Here is an 18,467-nt window from a genome sequence, read left to right as displayed (position 1 = left end):
TCACATACCACCGAAGAAGAAGCGTGAGTGTCTGCCTCTGTGGCCTCAAAGTAAAGTTTCTGACATAACATAAGCAAACATTTTTAATAAGGATCCCTAAATTTTATCATTAAAGTAATGTCACCAAGCGATATGGGCTACTGATTGGGATATTTTACAGTTTAAAGATAAACTTGTCAGTGATCTTAGTAGACAAAATATGTAATGGAGACACTTTTTTTCTGAGCTATATACAGAATATCTTCGGCTTTTCTTTGCTGCAAAAATAGTTACTTACACAGTATGTACTAATACTGGCATATTTTGCTCTGTTGGTGTATTTAGCAGGTATTTATTTATAAACCAAAGTATTGGACAAAGTGAAATTTTAACCAGATGATGGAGTCTCATAAAAAGTTGGATCCTGAGGGGGAACAAAAAAGGGGGAGGAATTTTCATGGCAATCCATCCAATAGATGTCAACAAATTCCTTTCAAAACCACAGATGTCAGCCATCCCTGATGCTAGATTAAAAATCAGGGGATCACCAGTCTGTAGGGTATATCGACTGACTTAACTTAAGCATTCATCATTTACTTCTGACTAAACTGTGCCAAGTTTCAGTCAAATTTAAGAAGGCCACAAATTCACAAATATTGAAGCTTAAGAATTGTTGTTAATATTGCTGTTGAAACACCATTTCAAATGCCTTCATAAAATCACACATAAACACTGGTATTGTACAAAAACATATTTATTATGACAGTATTAGTATATTATACAAATAAGAGCATATGCCCGCTGTATAAAAATACAAAATCTTGATGCGTTTCAGTGTTCTGGGCATCATAAATCACTTGACAAACCAAAATATTGATTAACGCTGTGTGTAGTCAGTTTTATCCAGCCCTGCAGTCCTATGCTTTGTTGTTTAACGCACTAAAAACCTGTTCTCCAGCACTGCAGCACCATGCACTTTGACAAAGAGAAATCTGATCCTGTGATACACACATCAGGCTTGTTGCAGGTTTGACAGATATAGTCCAACAGTAACTCACCTACAGAGAAAAGAAAGAGACTGCAAATAGACCAACTGATAGAAATGTATAATAGTGTGATATTAGGGTGAAAGTGGATAAAAAGACATCTGCACCTGAAAAAAGTTGCGTTCTTTTAAAGATGTCTGAAATACGTTCAGTACCAGTTGCTCTTTTATTTGACATTGCAGGGCCTTGATAAAACTGACCATGTCAATCCATCTAAGAACTAAACTGTATGTACATGTAAGAATACATTTGATGTAAATAGTCAAAAGAAAAAGAAAAAAGAAAACATAAACCTCATCTTGCCCGGTGACAACCAATCTCATGCCAAATGCACAGCTCTGAAAGCATAGCGTTAAAAGAAGTTGTACAGCTGCACTCAGATAGACAGATAATGCTCGTAAGCAAAAGGAGATAAGACATGCAGAGGTTCATTAGTTACAAGAATATCATGTGACTATCCCTGCCCATGTCAGAGCCACAATGCTGGTTTCACACAGTCTGACTCTGACTCCTTTTCGAGTTGAAGGACTGGGCTCCAGTGAGGTAACGTGAAGCAGCAGATCAAAGCTGAGTTTAACTCCTCTTTGACCTAAGCCTCAGCAGATATGCTTATACTAGGTGTATGGAAATATAAAAGAATGTATGAAGAAAAATACACACTATGCTAATATCTAGAAACACTTTTATGCTTTTTATAATATAAAATGACATAAAGAAAAGCTTATAGTAGTTGTGTATCAGCAGTGAAACTACAAACTGCTGTGGCCCATGACTGCTGATAATTCATCAAAACTTTCAGTGTAAAAAAAAAAAAAAAAAAATCCCTGAAGGTTGAGGTGTCTTTTCAAAGTCTTAAAAATGTTTTATTTTTTAGTCTAAATGGGATTAATGATATAAATGTCAAGTGAAAAATACCCTGCATGAAGATATCTTTGCTCACAAAACAAAACTGATTAAAGTCTGTGTGTTGATGAGGAGAGTAAATCCTCTATTTTTTGTAATCTTATATCTGTGGCTTTACTTCTCAGTTTTGAGCTCAGTGGATGATGGGAGATATTTAAGCTTCTGCTTTGTTCTTTGAGTGATCAGCATGAGCCAAGCTCTCCTCGTTCTCCTCCTCCTCCTCAGGAACCTGGAAAGCATGCAATCCAAATTATTTATCTGTAGCATGATGACACAGACCCAAATAACATGAGTGTACAGTCCTTTGCTTACATGCACTAATACTGTCTGATAATGTCTGCATTATACTGATGCAGGCAACCACATCTGACTGACATGATACTAAAACCACGGAGGCTGCTACATCTGTCACTTTTAATGTTTGACAGACAGAAACTGGAGATGATATTTATGAGGAGCGGGATTTCTTACCTCCCAGTAAATAGAGTCATCGAAGCAGTTCTGGTCTGGAGGCTGTCCCCAGATTGGCAACTTCATTATAAAGCCTTGAAGAAGAAAATGAATTGTTTGATCACTCAGATGTTGCCCTTTTGTAAAATTATATCAACGCTGCCCTTTTCATTGAGTCACAAGAGTATTTAACAGTTATGTGTCATGTTCGTGCTTTCATTTTCATCTCCACCCACCTGTAAGGAAACCTCCAACCAAAGCGAACCCGAGGGATGAAGCCAAGGCAGCAGCTTGCATGGCAGCATTACCTCTGAAGAGGAGGAGGAGAGGAGACAAGACTGTAAGAGCTGGAAACTCATGTTTAGCTGGAGTAGAAAGTTATTCCAAAGCTGCATTACATTTATGTGTGTGTATATATATAACTAGATCTATGCATAAGACTTGCGATGAGAGAGATGACCCTTACCCCTCTTTCTTCCCCAAAGCCACAGCCACTATACCAGCCAACCCGCCCAGGATGCCGGGCATGCCATGCAGATTGTGGACACCGCAGGTGTCCTGGATGCCCAGGTTAGATGCCAGGATGGGCTGCAGAGAAGGAAAAGAGGCATCTTGTAGCAGCCAAACCAATGTCTTTATAAAAGGTGAAATATGCATTTTGATATAAAAAATATATGTTGATTGTTTTTGGCTGACAAAAACATTTTTTAACCAAGTACCAAGTAGTTTTCATCTACTGATTATCTTGATTATTGATGAATGTTCCCAGCTTCCCTGTGTCTATGGTGATAAATTCCTATGTCTGACCAACAGTGGGAAACCCAAAGATATTCAATTCACTATCATAGAAGAAGAGTTTACATTCAGTATTACTAGAAAATATTCATATTTGAAAAGCTGAAACATTGATCTTTCTTTGCCAATTTTTCTTAGAAATTACTTAAACAATTAATCGGTTATCACTGTTGCCAAATTGTGTCTATTAACTCTAGATGTTTCGAACAAACATTTTCAAATGTAAAATGATATTTTAAAACACTCACAATTGACGTCTTTTTTTATTTTTCACCTTTGCTCTGACTTTTAACTCACAGTTAGGTACTTGAAGCCAAGGGTAGAGATGATGCCAGCCACTAATCCAATCAGCATGGCCCCAAATGGCTCGATGTTCATGTCAGCGCACGTTCCCACGGCAACACCACCAGCCAAGGTGGCGTTCTGAATGTGCACCTGTACAGCAACAAGGTATAAATACAAGTGTATAACTTAATTCGTTTCTTTTTTTTATTTTTTTTATTCTTAAGGTAGTGTTACTGTGAATATTAGATGAGAGTTGTCCGACCATGTCCAGTTTTCCTTTGTGCTCCACGAGGCTGGAGATGGCGTAGGCAGACAGCACACATGCAGCCAGGGAGAGGTAGGTGTTGATCACTGCGGTGAGCTGTGTGAAGCCCGGATCAGCAATGGCTGAGTTAAAGCTGGGCCAGAACATCCACAGGAAGACGGTTCCTGTAGAGGAGGGTAATAAAGAAACATTTGTATCAGTGTCATTCCCATCAAACTGCATTGCAAGTTAGACACCTTCACGTTTCAGTGTTGCCCCACAGGATAAATACACAGCTGAGGTCAATATGGCTTTATGACTGTACATGCTGCATGGGTACTTGTGTCCACTAGGTGGCATAAGTCATGCATGTGCAGGAGGCCAATGATGACTCAGTGAGGGAAAATTACAGACTAATGAAACACTTCACTGTTTAAAGTGTAGCTGTCTCTTACCAATCATAGCAAACATATCAGAGTGATAAACAGATCCGTCGTTCTCATGTCCGTTTCTTAAACCTGGTCGATACAACACTCGAGCCACCGCCAGGCCAAAGTAGGCTCCATAAGCATGGATGATCATGGAGGCTCCAACGTCATTAGCCTGTAAAAGGAAAGTGGATCCATAACAATCAGTTACACAATTCAGTTTAGATAGTGAATGTGTATGGTCATAATACTGGAATTTATACATGATGACACTTGCATGTGTCATCATGTACTCACCCCCAGCACTTCTGCCACCAGGTGCTCATTGATGGAGAAGATGGTGATCTCCAGGATGGTCATGATGAGGAGCTGCACAGGGCTGGTTTTACCCAGAACAGCGCCAAAGGAGATCAGGACTGTGGCTGTGCTGAAGTCTGCATTGATTATTCTGCAGGAGATGGAAGGAAACAAATCATTAGGAAAACAGGAATGATAGGGTTGTAAGGAGAAGAGGTGGAACACAGAAATTCCTAAATGGTCATACTTAAAGATGCTGATTTTGATCTTGCCATCATCCAGGTGCCAGATGCCCTGCATGAGGAGGCCCCACTGCAGGCCGAACGCGGCCAGGAGTAGGTTGACGCCCACGCTGCTGAATCCGTATCTCTTGAGGAAGGTCATCAGGAACCCGAAGCCGATGAAGATCATAACGTGGACATCCTGAAACACTGGAGACACAAGAGGGGAGGTCAGTCCTGAAGCTGAGTGGATGACAGGGCCCTGCTTTGTTGTAAGAGCCCCACTTTAGCCTCAGCTAAATGTGGACATGAAATTGAATCAGATTAAACAGTTTAATGAAATGCTGCCTTCAGTTAGAAATTAGTCATCTGCTACGACTTTTCTGTTCATGGTGGTTTTCTTTGGACTTTGTAGTTTAAGTGATTAATCGTGCTGGACTTCACACAGGAGCTGCATTGTCAACCATGACCTGTTAACTGGAAAAGCAATTCAATTACACTATTAATGTCATTCTGGGAAAAGTTTTCCCGCTGTTTCTGTTGACTTTGTGGCCCTTGGGCTGTTTCTATTAGGTTCATATGATTTTCATAAGTGTAAACTTTCGGGAGGGGGCGCTTGTCAAACCCTTATCTGTTAGTCTCAGCTGTTAGACTTAAAAAGATGCTAGGGTTGGACATTGGTTTGGATTATATGCCATTTTTTACTATCTGTATTTTGAACTATAAGAACACACACAAAACTTGTAAAGCTCCCTCAAAGAGTCATCTTCGTGACAGGAAATGGCCCAAAAGCCTTTGAGCTTGGTATGATGAGCCCCTCATATGGAAAATACATTAAGGTGGAGATATGCACAAGCTGGGAAACAATGGGCTTCATTTCCTTAGTTCATTGTGAACATAAAGGTAGCCATTATTGTCTAGACAGGACACACATCATCTTTGAAAAGGCTGCTGCTCTGGAGTCTTAAAGGAATAGTTTGACAGTTTGGGAAGCACACGTATTCATATTCCTGACAAGAGTTGGATCAGATCAGTACACATAATCCTTCATAAAATTAGTATTATACATATTGATAATAGGGCCCTACTTTTCATGGTGGCGCAACGACCAGCACAAGAAGTGTTCTGACTGCTTGATATTTTCTTTGTCTTGAAATTTGCCTTTCAAATTTGTGTAGTATTTTGCCACCAAGGCAGAGCACACAGTACAAACAGGTGTAAGGTTCATTCAAATGAAGCAGTGCAAAGTGAATTGTTTGTAAATGTGCCTGAGACTTTGCGCTCAGAATGGCCGTCTCATGAAGTGTTTATAAGAAAAGTTTAGAGGTGCTCGTACATAAATGTTGTTACCTTTAGACTGAGCAGGGCTAGCTGTTTCCTCCTGTTTCCAGTTTTCGTGCTAAGCTAAGCAGCTGCTTGCTGTAGCTTTGTATTTACCTTACAGATAAGAAAGTGGTATCTGTATCTTCTTATCTAAGTCTCTGGAAGCAAATAAGCTTATATCACAGAACTATTCCATTAAACAACATTAAACATCCCATTGTTGGACACATTTATGTATTATGAGAACATGTGTTTGTTTTTATTTGTGGCATTTTTAACCCCTTTTTCTAACATTAGTTCCTTTGAGCCATTGAAGAGAACACCCATGTCTTATCTTAACACAATGAATATTAAATATCTGCAGTAGATAGGAAGAGAACAGGTACACATGATAAATGTCCACATATCTGACAGGGTGATATCTATATGTTTGTTTACCTCTGAGTACATTTCCATAATACACAGACAATAACATGAGAACCTGTTTAAAGTGGAGCAGAGTTACAAAGATAGACTAATGAGGGAGATGTAATTCATCCACATCTATTTTTGTCAACTGTATTTACATATACAGTGTGTCGGCACATTTTCAACACATGGGTCATGAAAACGTCTACATCTACTTTTGTGCGGCAGAACCTGAAGATGAAACATTTTAATTGTGATTGTTTTTATACAGGTACAGAGATGTGTTCGCTCAAAGCTGTTGCCTGGCTATTACTTTTTTTTGTGGGATTGATTGTCAGCAGTATAAACAGATTCATTCAAATTCATTATAAATACCATAATTTACTTAGAGGGAAAGAATAATGATCCATGATTCATCCACAGGACTCTCATACAGTCTGTATCCAGGGGTGATTAAAGTCATATTTCATATTGTCAGCCTAATAATGACATTCTGCACTGCTTGGTCAGAAGTAATACACCAATTTAATCTTGTGAAATCAGTCAATGTGGGATCAATTTGGTTGATTTCTCTCTTTGAAAAGACATTCTTCAATCTTTATGCTCATAAAGGGGAGAATGGGACCAAATATTTTGGCACAAAATGACTGTCAGTGATTTAAGAGTGGTGGTAATCATCTTAAAATATCCCATTGTGTCCTCGTTCACCGCAGCGTAACTTGATCAGAGGTTTGAACACTGATCCGTGCAGCAGTGAGTCGAGGTGTAAATGTCTGATTTGCTTCACATCCACGGAGCTGTTTTGAAGATAACCTGTTTGCCCCTCGGCTTGCACTTCACCCCCCCCCCTCCCATTCTCAGCTGGGTGACTCAGACTTGCTTCCCTTGTAGTAGGGGCTTCTAGTGAACAGGATTGAGGATGGGGAGGAGGTAAAGTTGGAAAGCAGCCACAGTGGCTGGCACCACGCCCAGATGTTAGGTAACGCTCAGTAATCTTCTGAAGAATTGGGTGAGCCAAGACAAGAGGAAGAGAATCTCCTTAGGACCTACTGTATTGCAGCCTGCAGAGTGATGCAACCAGTGCATAAAAAGAAAAATCATTTTTGAAATGCTGGAGCAACACATGTCCTTGTCTTTGATGTTTTCATTCTGCAAATCAACTCCTTATTAAGATAAATTGACTTTATTGTTAAAATTTACAATTTTTTTTCTTCCTCTGGTCCACGTTTCGCTGCTTATTTGTCTTGCTTTGAACCTCTAATTACAGATGTCTGGATAGTCAATCTCTCTGCACGCAACCACAAGCCTTAAACTTTTTCATGTTATCCAGTTGCATTTTAAATGGCCATGGCTTTAGCTCATTCAGCATAGTTTAAGTAGTTAACTAAGCATGTTGCGTTTTTTTTTTTTTTTTATCATCACACACGTCTCATAACAGCAGTTTTGTACTGTTGACACGTGTAGATAAATGCAGATAAATAAGTGTTTATTGTTACTTCACTGGGATGTTTGACCTTCACTGTGCGGAATGATGTACTGTTTGTTCAGGAATTGATATTGAAGGCTGTTTCCACTTTCATCAGAGGCAAAATTTCTGTACTAACCTTCATTACAAGTTTAAGATGTACTGTACATAATGAGATTTTTGTTTTATTATATAACAATTAGATCAGTTAGATTTAGACATTAGATAGTTTGGATCAAATCTTGATCCAATATTTGACTTACACAAGTGTGATGTGGAAACTACATGGTTTTTGATATTTTTGAGCTGGACAATATTTGCATATTTCTATTACTTATATTATGTTATATGTTTATTATTATTATTATTATTATTATTATTATATTCTGTATTTTTCTCTGAGGGCAAAAGGAGATGTTTCAATTTTAAGAATTTTTGATGAAGCAACATCAACCTTCTTGTGGAAAAACCATCTCAGTCACATTTTATTATTTTTAAACATGACTGGACAGGATCTTTAAATTTTAGCTCTTGCCTGGCACAATAAAAAGTGAAAAGGGAATCAAAATAATGCTAGAAAAAAAAAGAAAAAAAAAAGGCAGTTAAAGATGGTTAAAACATCCCTTCTGAAGCAAAAGATATCCTCAGCCTTAACACTGTTGAGCTAATCGCTATCGGTCACACCTGCCCCACCCAATCATGATCAGACAGTCATACAGTGAAAAAGATGTTACTGCTGCAGTAGTTAAGATGCAAAGAAACCCGTCAACTGTAGAAACAGCTCCACGCTCACTAAATATCCTTATTTAAGCAAATTAGAAATTTATGCTTTTAAATGCTAGACAAAATTCAAACAGCATTTTTCTGCTTCACTGACCACCAACCTTTGCTCTTTATTATCTCTGTGTTTTGAGACATTAATGTAAATCACATGTGGCCCCCACTGCATGAGACTGACACTGTTCCCTGCAGGATCCTCTTGGCTCCACAGCTGCATGCGTGTGAATAGAGTTTGTGTCGGACGAGAATTTGACCCCATGACTCCTCTTATTGCATTCAGCAGACTTGCTCTAGAAACAGCCTCCAAGTTCTTCTATTTCTGTTTGCAGGTAATTAGAAAATAACACTCTTAAAACAGAATTGACATTATTCCAATGTCCTAGGAAGGAGAGGTTTTTCACTTTGCTCAACACTTCAAAGTTCAAGACTAAAGAACCAAAGCTTAGAAATTTTGAATATTTGTAGATTTATTGCCTTTTTAAAAGAAAACAAATAGAAATAAGCTTAATTCCTGCATTTTTCCCAACACTTACTTTGCTAGAGTCAGCAAAACAACTTGAAAAATAATCTTAGCTTTGCAGAACCTCGCCTCTCTTAAGTGTCACAAAGTTTTGTGCCTTGCTTAATATTTGAAATGAATTTTCCCCAATTAACAAGAAATTTACCCTCAAAGCTGCAACAAAGGCCACGTGTTAGAAAAACCTTGACAATCCATAACATTAAACCCTTCAAAAACAGTCGAGTGACCAAACATTGAGACATCCAGCAACACAGCCTCCCTCAGTGTGCAACCCCACATATACTTACTGGGGTAGAGATCCATAGGCTGATTTTCCTGGTGAGTGCTATTGGGGTGTGCTTCGTGTCCATGACCTTTGCCGTCATCATAGACCACAAACACAGCAAACAGTATGATGGTGACAATCTCCAAGGCCAGTGCCACGATGGGGAACTTGAACCTCATGTTGGTGGCGTACGCAGGCATCCCGAGACCAACTCTGGTTATCTCTCACACAGTGTGACACACACGCACATGCACACACTCACCAACTCGGTCTGTTTTTCAGGGGTTATGCTGTGTGAAGGGAGGGAAGAAAGTGGTGTCTGGTTTTAAACTGATGCATGTTTCGTGGTGACCAATGACAGGCCAGAAGAGTGGGGCCTGGGTGGTGCACACCCCCCTCATGCACTTTGCTCACGGGGATGGGTTTCCTCTTTGGCAGTTGGAGGGTACAAAGCAAAACACAAACGTAATGACATCCAGCCAGGGAGCGAACAGGGGAGAAAACTTAATGAGTGCTCCTTCCCACTCATTTTTCACTGTCAAAGTTATGTTTATTGATTTACTGACTTAACTTCAGAAGGATCTTTTAATGTCTGAAAATACAGTAGATAATTAAAAAAACAAATGTTCCTACAAGAGATATTTGTTGTTTACATTTGTTGATTACGCAAAAAAAATATAGCAGCTATTATACAATTACAGTTTTTCTTATTTCTCTTTTATCCACTCTGCTGAACACTGTTCCTCTTTCTCAGTGCAGATGACTGACAAGCCTGTTCCCTTGATATGAAACCATTTTCACTGATGCACCTGCAGTTTCAGATACATAACTCAAGTAAAAGCAGTGATATGGCACTGTAAATAATTCTAAGTGACAAGTAAAAGTCCTGCATTTAAAGTTTTTATAGGTGAAATTACAGAAGTGTTATTGACAAAATGTACTTAAAATATCTAAAGTAAAAATTTCATGGCGAATGGAGCCTTTCAGAAAATATATTATTGGATTATAACTAATGCAATAATGTGTAAGCAGCATTTTAGGGTTGTTGCTGATGGAGGTGGAGCTAATTATCTCTTTTATAGACTACTAATCTATTAAAATGAACTTATATCTATATTTGTTGGAAGACATTAGAAAACAACAAAAACAACAAACATGATCACATCATGCACAGAACCACAAATTTTAAAAAGAAAATGTTAAAAAACATCCTATTAGGAGATACTCTATTATAGTGGTACGTTTTCTATAGATTAGATATTAGATTCCAGATGGTGCAAATGAGTAGTATATAGATATAGATACAAATTTACAGAGTGAGCATGAACAGTTGGGTTGTAATAGTTAGAAGAGATATCAGTATCATATATACAAACAAACAATACACAATTGAATGTGACAAGTTAATGCAGATATGGTATGTACAGTATGATGAGAAACCAATCAATATATTTGCACAGCAGAATGGATCTGTTTTTGTGATATGCAGTACAAACAGGAAGCACATATGTAATATGTTTGATGTAAGAAGAAGACAGTATATACAGATGTTCATAGTTACAATCAGTTAAAGCGACTGTAATCAATGTTTTATCATAACAATGTGTCAATTCACAATTATTGTGATAAATAAATGCCAGAATTACCTCCATGGCTTAATGTAGCTTAATGGAGTTTCAGCCCATTGTTTAGCTGTCTGGCCTTGACATTGCTGTTTTGGTTCACTCTCACTGCTTTCATATTGTTGTTTTCAGCCGCAGCAGGCAGCTGTTTTCAGTTAAAAAGCTCTAAAACACCAATGTACACTATCAGCTAAGCATGAACGTACGCAGTTGGAGTCTAGCAGGTGAACATACTGGAGAATTTAGCAACTAGAGTTGGTAGAGACCAAAAACAGAGCTAAAAGAGGAAGAATATTGGACTTATATTTTTCATTTGTTGATGATATGTGAGTGTTGTTTTCTCAACTTGTTTCCGTTTCCCCCATGTTGGGAAAAATAAGTAACAGAGACTTGGTTGCAGCATCACAACCAAACAAAATCAGGATAACTATAACTGTCACATGAATGTAGTGAAGTAAAAAGTAAATTATTTCTCTCTGAGATGTAATAGAGTTGAAATATAAAGTACTGAAAATTTGTACTCTAGGACTGTAATTCAGTACTAAACTTGCCTCATGTTACTTTGAAAACTGCTGAACATTGTCTTTCCACCCATGACCCCTGCAGACAGTATGTGCAGCTGTCACCAGGTTACTTCAGAGTTCAGGCCCTTTACCATCAACTTTGTCTGGAGTCATCGTTTAATAGTGTACATGCCTTTGCTTCATTTCCCACTGGAAACTATCCAAGCTTACGCCTCCTCTGATTGACCTGCAGGTTCTGATCCAGTAAGTGGCTCCCACAGTGAGTGTGGTGACAATCTGAGGCCTCTCCCCAAATTACCTCAGGCCAGAGGTCCTATATTTGGACCAGAAGCTTTATGAATGAGCAGAGTAGTTAATCACTGCCAGCAACACATTTCTGTTTGTCTTGGAGCTAAGAGTAGTGAGGGTTTTCCCAGACCCTTTGGGAAATTACTTCCAAATGTTGAGAGATATCAAACACTCTGTAGCACCGCAAGTACTAATCTACTCGCGCTGACTCATTACTCAATCAGTTTGCACTACAGAGTTTTGCCGTAATATTTGGCAGACAGTGGAGGCTTTTTCAGTGGGTGGAGCCATAGTGCCACTTTTTTTAAAAACTTGAACAGCACAGGAGGATTTGTGGTCCAACTGCCATAGTCATTCATTCATGACGGTTATAGATACTCCCTCACACCAGCTTCCTTCACTTGTAGCTCTAGTCTTTTAAAATTGAATTTAAGTTTTTTTTTTTTATTACAGAATAAACTGAGGCAGTTTGACTCCTACCATTTAACTAATAGAGCTACTCTGGAGGCCCTGAGAAATGTTTGTATAGGGGTGAAACTTCAAACTGCAATTATTTAACCCATTATTATGTCCATAGTTTGTGATCTTGAGCCCTGAGAATCAATGTTTCTCTTCTCAGCTGTATTTGGACAGAGTTTTGACAGAGACCATGAGAACTATTTACATGGTCAAGACTGTTCAATAACAGTAAACGCTCTCACTCTCACATTTCACAGTGGAGTATCCCAGAGGTACCAGTGCTCTTAGGTTGTTGCTTTTGCTTTATGCATGGTCCAGCTCCAGATTCTTGATAAGACAAATGCTGAGGCCTGGAGACGGATAACATGTTAATCTCATATTTGTCAAGTAACAGCATCATTTCTTGTAAAACCACATTTTTGTTGTTGTGGGCTGTTTGTGTAGAGATTAAAAATTATGAATTTTTGGTTTGTAATACCTCTGTCTCCAGTCTTTATGCTAAGCTAAGCTAACTGTCTCCTGGCTGTAGCAAAATGCTCAAGCATGAGAGTGGGATGTTTTTTTTATCTAACTCTTGAAAAGAAAATGAGCTAGAGTATTTCCTAAAATGTGTATTAGTAAGTCACGACAGCATTTAAAATGTCAGACCTCTGCAGTAAAATTAATTCATTTCAGTGGACTCTATGAATTCGCTCATGGTGGCATTGTAATTTCTGTACAAACGTTTTTACAACTAGTTCACCTTTAGTGAGTCCAAAATGGAGTAAGCTAGCTTATTAGCTGTGTTTCTCAATTCACAAGATATCACAAGACCTCCTCAAGTCTGAGTTTAAACTGCTCCACAAAATAATTATTATTGATAGAACAAGTACTGTACATCTTTTATAGACAGTGGAAAACTTATTTTCCTGTTAGCGACCTCGTTAGCTTAGTTGCTGACAGTTAACGCGAGTCAGGTGACAGGTTAGCAAGCTAGCTAGCTTGGAAAGGTATTTCGTTTATTAGTTTATTACTCCTTCCTGAATGAAATGATGAACATTCCTGAGAACAAAATACTGAGAGAATTAAATGGCACAGTGCAGAGAAAATAGTAAAAAAAAAAAAAAAAAAAAGCTTGAAAAACTATTGTGACTGACTAATGCCAGTATTGGCTTGCTAGCATAAAAGTGGTTAGCTGACTAGCTATGGCTGTGGAGGAACTAGCCATGCGAGTAGTGTTTCAATGAATGCTTAGTTTGACATTTTTGTTTGTTTTTCTCTGGAAAGCAGTTGTGTTTTAGGCAAGTGGTGCTCAAAGACGGGAGTTTATCACTGACCCTGTAGTCTTGCGTCAGATATGGCTCATTTTCAGTTTTGTACTAAGCTCTTGTAGTCTTGCAAGGAATAATTGGGCAGTTTCTTCAATCAAACCCTATTATTGCTTGTGGAAGTAAAAGTGTTGGCTTGTTTAGGCTCATAGAATCTGAGATTTGAACATTAAAGCAAAATGCAGAGAAAAAAAACCAGTTATTCTTTCATCCAATCAGTTTTAATCTAGCCTCCCTGTGAACTTACATTCCAGGAAAGCCATTAAGCGATTTATCTCAACTCCACCATAAAGCACAGATTTGTGGAAAATAAACAAGCCATCAGCCTAAATGTGCTTCCTCCTTTGTCTTGGGTCCACGGGTTACGTAATGCAACATACATGACTCTGAAACTAGACTCACCGTACAGATGATACTTACTTGGTCCATCTGTCACAGCCGAGGGTCCCACTGCAATGGCAGCACGACTCTGTGAACGTAAGGGATCAAAGAGCGAAGGAGGTGGATGATGGATGACTGCTGTAGTTCGCTTTAACTTTTGCGTCAGGACATTCCTGGACAGGCCTCAGTCTGCCACATGTAAAGGTCAAACCAAGGTTAGGAGTTTCATTGCCTCATATATTTTTCTAATAATTGCTTTTTGATGAAACTCCCCAAATCAGTGAAAAGTTCTTACTCATATCTGAGCTGTAAGAGTAGACAGAGCTGCTCAGAGGTCAGTTTTCATGATGGCAAAGTTGAATTTATTCATAGAAAAGTCAATATATAGAAATTTAGCATATACTTACAACCAACAAGCTGTTATTCATTTAACTTTATCAGAGTAGGTTTTTATCAGTAGTACATTGACTTGTTGCTTTGACTCCCTTGTCCTGTGTGCGGGGCATCACCTTACAGCTGGTATTTTTGTATGGATATTCCTCCTTCTGGCTGTGTTTGTTTAGTTCTTTCTCATGCAAAGGTCGACTACCTACTCCTAACATATTAACTTTTTATCACTTGCATTGAGGACCAGCATGTCTTCACAAGGAGTGCTCTTTTCACACTGCATGAAACAGACCTCTGCACTCATGTGAAGCTATGTGCAGGCCTCTTATGGTTACTCAGGGGATCAGCACTGCATTCCTCAGTTTGGAGGATCCCGCCATATAGAGATATGTATATGGCTGATTAGAAACAGAGACCACTTGGTGTGACAGACAAAATCCAGGTCTTTTCATCCTCATTAATCAAAACCGTAAAGCAATCAGTGTTTTTTTGGGTGGGGTTGAGTGTGTAACATCACATGCAGCTTTCCACATCAATATGCGTGAGCTCCACACCACTTTGTGCAATATCTTCAATAATCCAGCCAGATCTATGAGGCCAAATAAATAAATGGAGGAGGTTCAGAGCAGTGCTGCAGGTTTGTCCTGCCTGTAGAGCTTAAACTTCTCAAAGCTGGAAGTTAAAGGTATTAGGTTTGAATATGAAGTGCTATCATCTGAGGGTAACCAGTCGATATGGAGCTGTGAGAGAGGTAAACTGGTGAGAAAAATAGATGTATTGATAAAAATGAGATCTTTTATCGGAATTGATGGACAGATTTTACTTCCACCTAGAGATATTAAAAATAAGGCTGGATTATGGTTTATAGGTGAACATTTTCATTACCTTTGGACAGTATCTGATTGTTCTCAGCAGTTGCAAGAGGAGTGCTCTTTTTCTCAAATGTCATTAAATGTAAAAAGTAAAGACAGGGATGTAAGGAGTTGTCTTTTCTTTACATCCCTGTGTGACATAGTTAAAAATACTCTATGCATGTCACCACAAAGGTCAGGGCCAGCTTGGACCATAGAGCAGGTAGAGGTTCACTGTTTTACTCAAGGACGCTTTGACAGGTGTGAAAATGTTGGCTCTGGCCACTGGAATCAGACAAACACTCTAGTTATGGCAGTTATGAAAGCACTTCTGTCCACACTGTAGTGAATAACAGTCTCTTTAGTGTCCAATAGATAATACAGTGGATTCCACTTTATTCTCAAGCATTACAGCTGAGAAATTAGCTAAGGACTCTCTTGGAAAATGAATACATATGTTTAAAATTGTATTCATCTGTGCAGCACATATTTCATATCTACAGCTGCAGAATTCTTCTTCCTTGAACCAGCAGATGTTTTACTGAAGGCCGTTGAAACTAATGTAAAGAGTAAATATTCCTATGAACTCCATGCTGCATAGCTTCTGTGAAAGGCTTTGTGCCGTTTGCTTTGAATCCAAGTTATGTTTTTCCTGCTCTACACGTCATTATCTCTATGTGCAGCTGCAGCCTTTTAAGCCAGGTGCAATGTGACAGCAGGAGCAGAGGTCAGTGTTAGGTGGGTTAAAGAAGAAGTCGTATCTCATTCGTTGACCGATGTTATACGATGTGAACGAGAAGCTTGAAAAGATCTTTTCTTATTTCATAGGATTCAGACTGAAGAGAACAATGAACTGTGTGAAGCAGAAAAATGCATTATTACAAATCTCTTTCATTTTGTATTCATTCAGAATAAAACAAGTGAGAAAATCTGCCGAAGGGATGAACTACTTTCACTTGTTTTCAAAGGGAATAGCATTTAAACCAGCTGCTGTAATTTAATCAATGTATTCATCATTTTATTTTCTTAATTCCATTGATGTTGTCAAGAGTTCAAGGTTTTAAAAAAAACAAACAAGTCTAAAAGTCTGATTTTGCTATTCTGTCAGATTTTTACATTTTTATTTTTATTATTTCTACCAATACTGATTCCAATAATGTAAAGTTTTCCTAAAGGTGGGCGAAGAGAAAAGCCATAGTTTCTCTAAGCTTCTCTAGCTTCTCTGCAAATGTGACATCTTTGAAAAGAAAAGAAAAGAAAATGCTTAATACTCTGCTAGCATGATGTTTCTTTTAAATGATCGTGATGTGAGATGCTAGGGGTGGACCAAAGTGCTACTGAAAAGGAAATGTGGACATGATGTTGATCCTAGAGGAGTGTTCAAGAAACATCATTAGAAATAATCTATAACCTGATAATCAGCCTGAATTGCCTCTTGATTTGAGCAGCAGATTGTATTTTCAATTTTTTTTCAATACCATGATCTTTAATTTCCACTTGCTTTTACCAGCACACGTGACTATCTTTTGAGTTGTAATTAAAATCTCCAATGAAGCTTTTACATAGTCACATGGACTTGTACATTTCACTACTTATTAACAAAACGATATTTTCTGATGCAGTCGATAATCTTTTTTACTGATGTACTTCACCCAGGAGACTTTCATGCTGATCCAAGCCATAAAACCGGTCCGACTGTGCACCATGTAACACTGTCTATGGAAAATAATTAACAGGACTTTTTAGCTCCAGAACCACCACCTGAAATAATTATGAATTGACTTTTATTAATCCTGCCCACTACACTCTGATTGGTTGATTATTTCAACAACTGGTGGAAGTTGTCACCAATGAGCATAACACCAGACTTAAATCATTGAACTAATGTGGGCAGCGATCGAGAGGCTCTTAGTTCTTGAGAAATATTGCTGTGAACCAGTGACAAACATGGCGCATCCTTATGCGCCATAACTACCAGGACAAAAATATAAAATACTACCAATGTCACAAGATTTTTTACCACTGCATAGATCTTGCAGTGAGGGTTCTTGGCCTCAACATTTAATTCCCAACAGCCCTGATGCAGAATGGGGGCGTGAACAGGAATGCAGAGGATGATAGTGTGTAGACACTCCTCCTTTACATCCCTGGGCTGCACTGTCACCACACCCCCCTGAACGTACCCCACCCCTTGTTTCCTGTGGCTGGGGCTGAGGGGAACAATTGCACACCCTGATAAGCCTGCTCAGAGGGACTATGCAGGCGCGTAATCACCATGTTAGCTGCTAGCAATCAAGAACAATCACAAGCACTCATCATGTTTATGTTGTGGTGGCCATTTATGCCTTTTAAGTAACGGGTGATTATTTCCCTATATAGCATCACATAGTGTTTCCCATTACCTCTGTGTGTGCTCGGGCTAAGAGCCCACACATCTAGTCGAATTCTTCTGTTTCAGGTGCGATGGAAAGAAACTCTGGCGACAAATAGAGGCCAAAAAGAATAAATTGCCAGATAAGATCTCGATATCTTTCTGTCAGTCAAAGATTGCCTCTTCATGACATGAACATGCCTTCTTACAGCAGCACCTGGCTTTGCACACAACTGCAGACGCTGATATGCAGCACTGTTTGAAGACGGCTGAGAGCAAATGTTTAACAGGTGTGTCCAGGATTTAGCGCCGTGCCTATCATGTTACCGCTGGATGTGCAACAGGCATCAGTTAAAACAGAGTGCAGACAGAGGAGTGTGCGTACAGTACGAGCACTGTGGGACCAAAGCCACATGTGCAAAACGTGATACAGAGAAATTGCTGTTATGCGTTTTTTCCATGACAGCAGGAAGATGTACAGTCACTGACCCTGTGAAGGTGGTCATGCTTTTTAAAGATGTTTTTTTTTTTGCTACTGGACAGTCACTAGTTTAAATCCTGAAAGGTCAAGCATTTAGATAAGCTCAACTTTGAGCTGCAGGGTATGCAGTTCGCTTGCAGATTCAGATGAATTAAAGATGCATCAAATTTTGAACATGATATGGTGATTATAATTACATAATATTTTGATGGGCTGGCTTCCCGTCTGAGTTTGGTTCCATGAAGACATGTTATGTCTACAAATACATTTCAACCCATGCTTACTGTTTACAGCAACAGTATGCAGTCTATTTGAGGGAGTATGTGTAACATGCCAGCTGTAGAGAGGCGGCGGAGGGGGTGGGGGTAGTTAAGTTATTTGGCAGTG

General features: G+C 38.9%; 2 protein-coding genes across 2 annotated transcripts in view; one reads left to right on the top strand and one right to left on the bottom strand.

Moving 5' to 3' along the window:
* Positions 1–715: 715 nt before the first annotated feature.
* On the bottom strand, positions 716–9,721 carry rhag (Rh associated glycoprotein). Its single transcript, XM_071467253.1, has 10 exons — positions 9,432–9,721; positions 4,675–4,858; positions 4,428–4,578; positions 4,158–4,305; positions 3,721–3,887; positions 3,471–3,608; positions 2,845–2,966; positions 2,615–2,688; positions 2,400–2,473; positions 716–2,157 (listed from the first exon to the last, which is right to left on the bottom strand). Exons 1-10 carry the CDS (start codon positions 9,607–9,609, stop codon positions 2,083–2,085), a joined length of 1,311 nt encoding a protein of 436 aa, XP_071323354.1. The 5' UTR covers positions 9,610–9,721; the 3' UTR covers positions 716–2,082.
* LOC139612078 (macoilin-1) overlaps positions 4,741–18,467 on the top strand; it is a 38,797-nt gene continuing 25,070 nt past the window's right edge. Inside the window, exon 1 of the mRNA XM_071467252.1 lies at positions 4,741–4,878. The gene's annotated coding sequence lies outside the window, so the exon portion shown is untranslated. The remainder of the gene's footprint in view (positions 4,879–18,467) is intronic.

The sequence above is a fragment of the Trachinotus anak genome, unplaced genomic scaffold (assembly GCF_046630095.1).
Source record: "Trachinotus anak isolate AG129_WGS33_773 ecotype Australia unplaced genomic scaffold, CSIRO_AGI_Tana_v1 ptg000031l, whole genome shotgun sequence".
Taxonomy (NCBI): Eukaryota; Metazoa; Chordata; class Actinopteri; order Carangiformes; family Carangidae; genus Trachinotus; species Trachinotus anak.
The sequence above is the reverse complement of the archived record's forward strand: the minus strand, read 5'-3'. Positions and strand labels throughout refer to the sequence as shown.

Coding starts and splice junctions, on each gene's coding strand:
- rhag (XM_071467253.1), bottom strand. CDS start 9,609: ATGCCTGCGTACGCCACCAACATGAGGTTCAAGTTCCCCATCGTGGCA. Junction 3,609..3,720: donor ACAAAGGAAAACTGGACATG/GTCGGACAACTC, acceptor GTTGCTGTACAG/GTGCACATTCAGAACGCCAC. Junction 2,158..2,399: donor ATGACTCTATTTACTGGGAG/GTAAGAAATCCC, acceptor CATGCTTTCCAG/GTTCCTGAGGAGGAGGAGGA.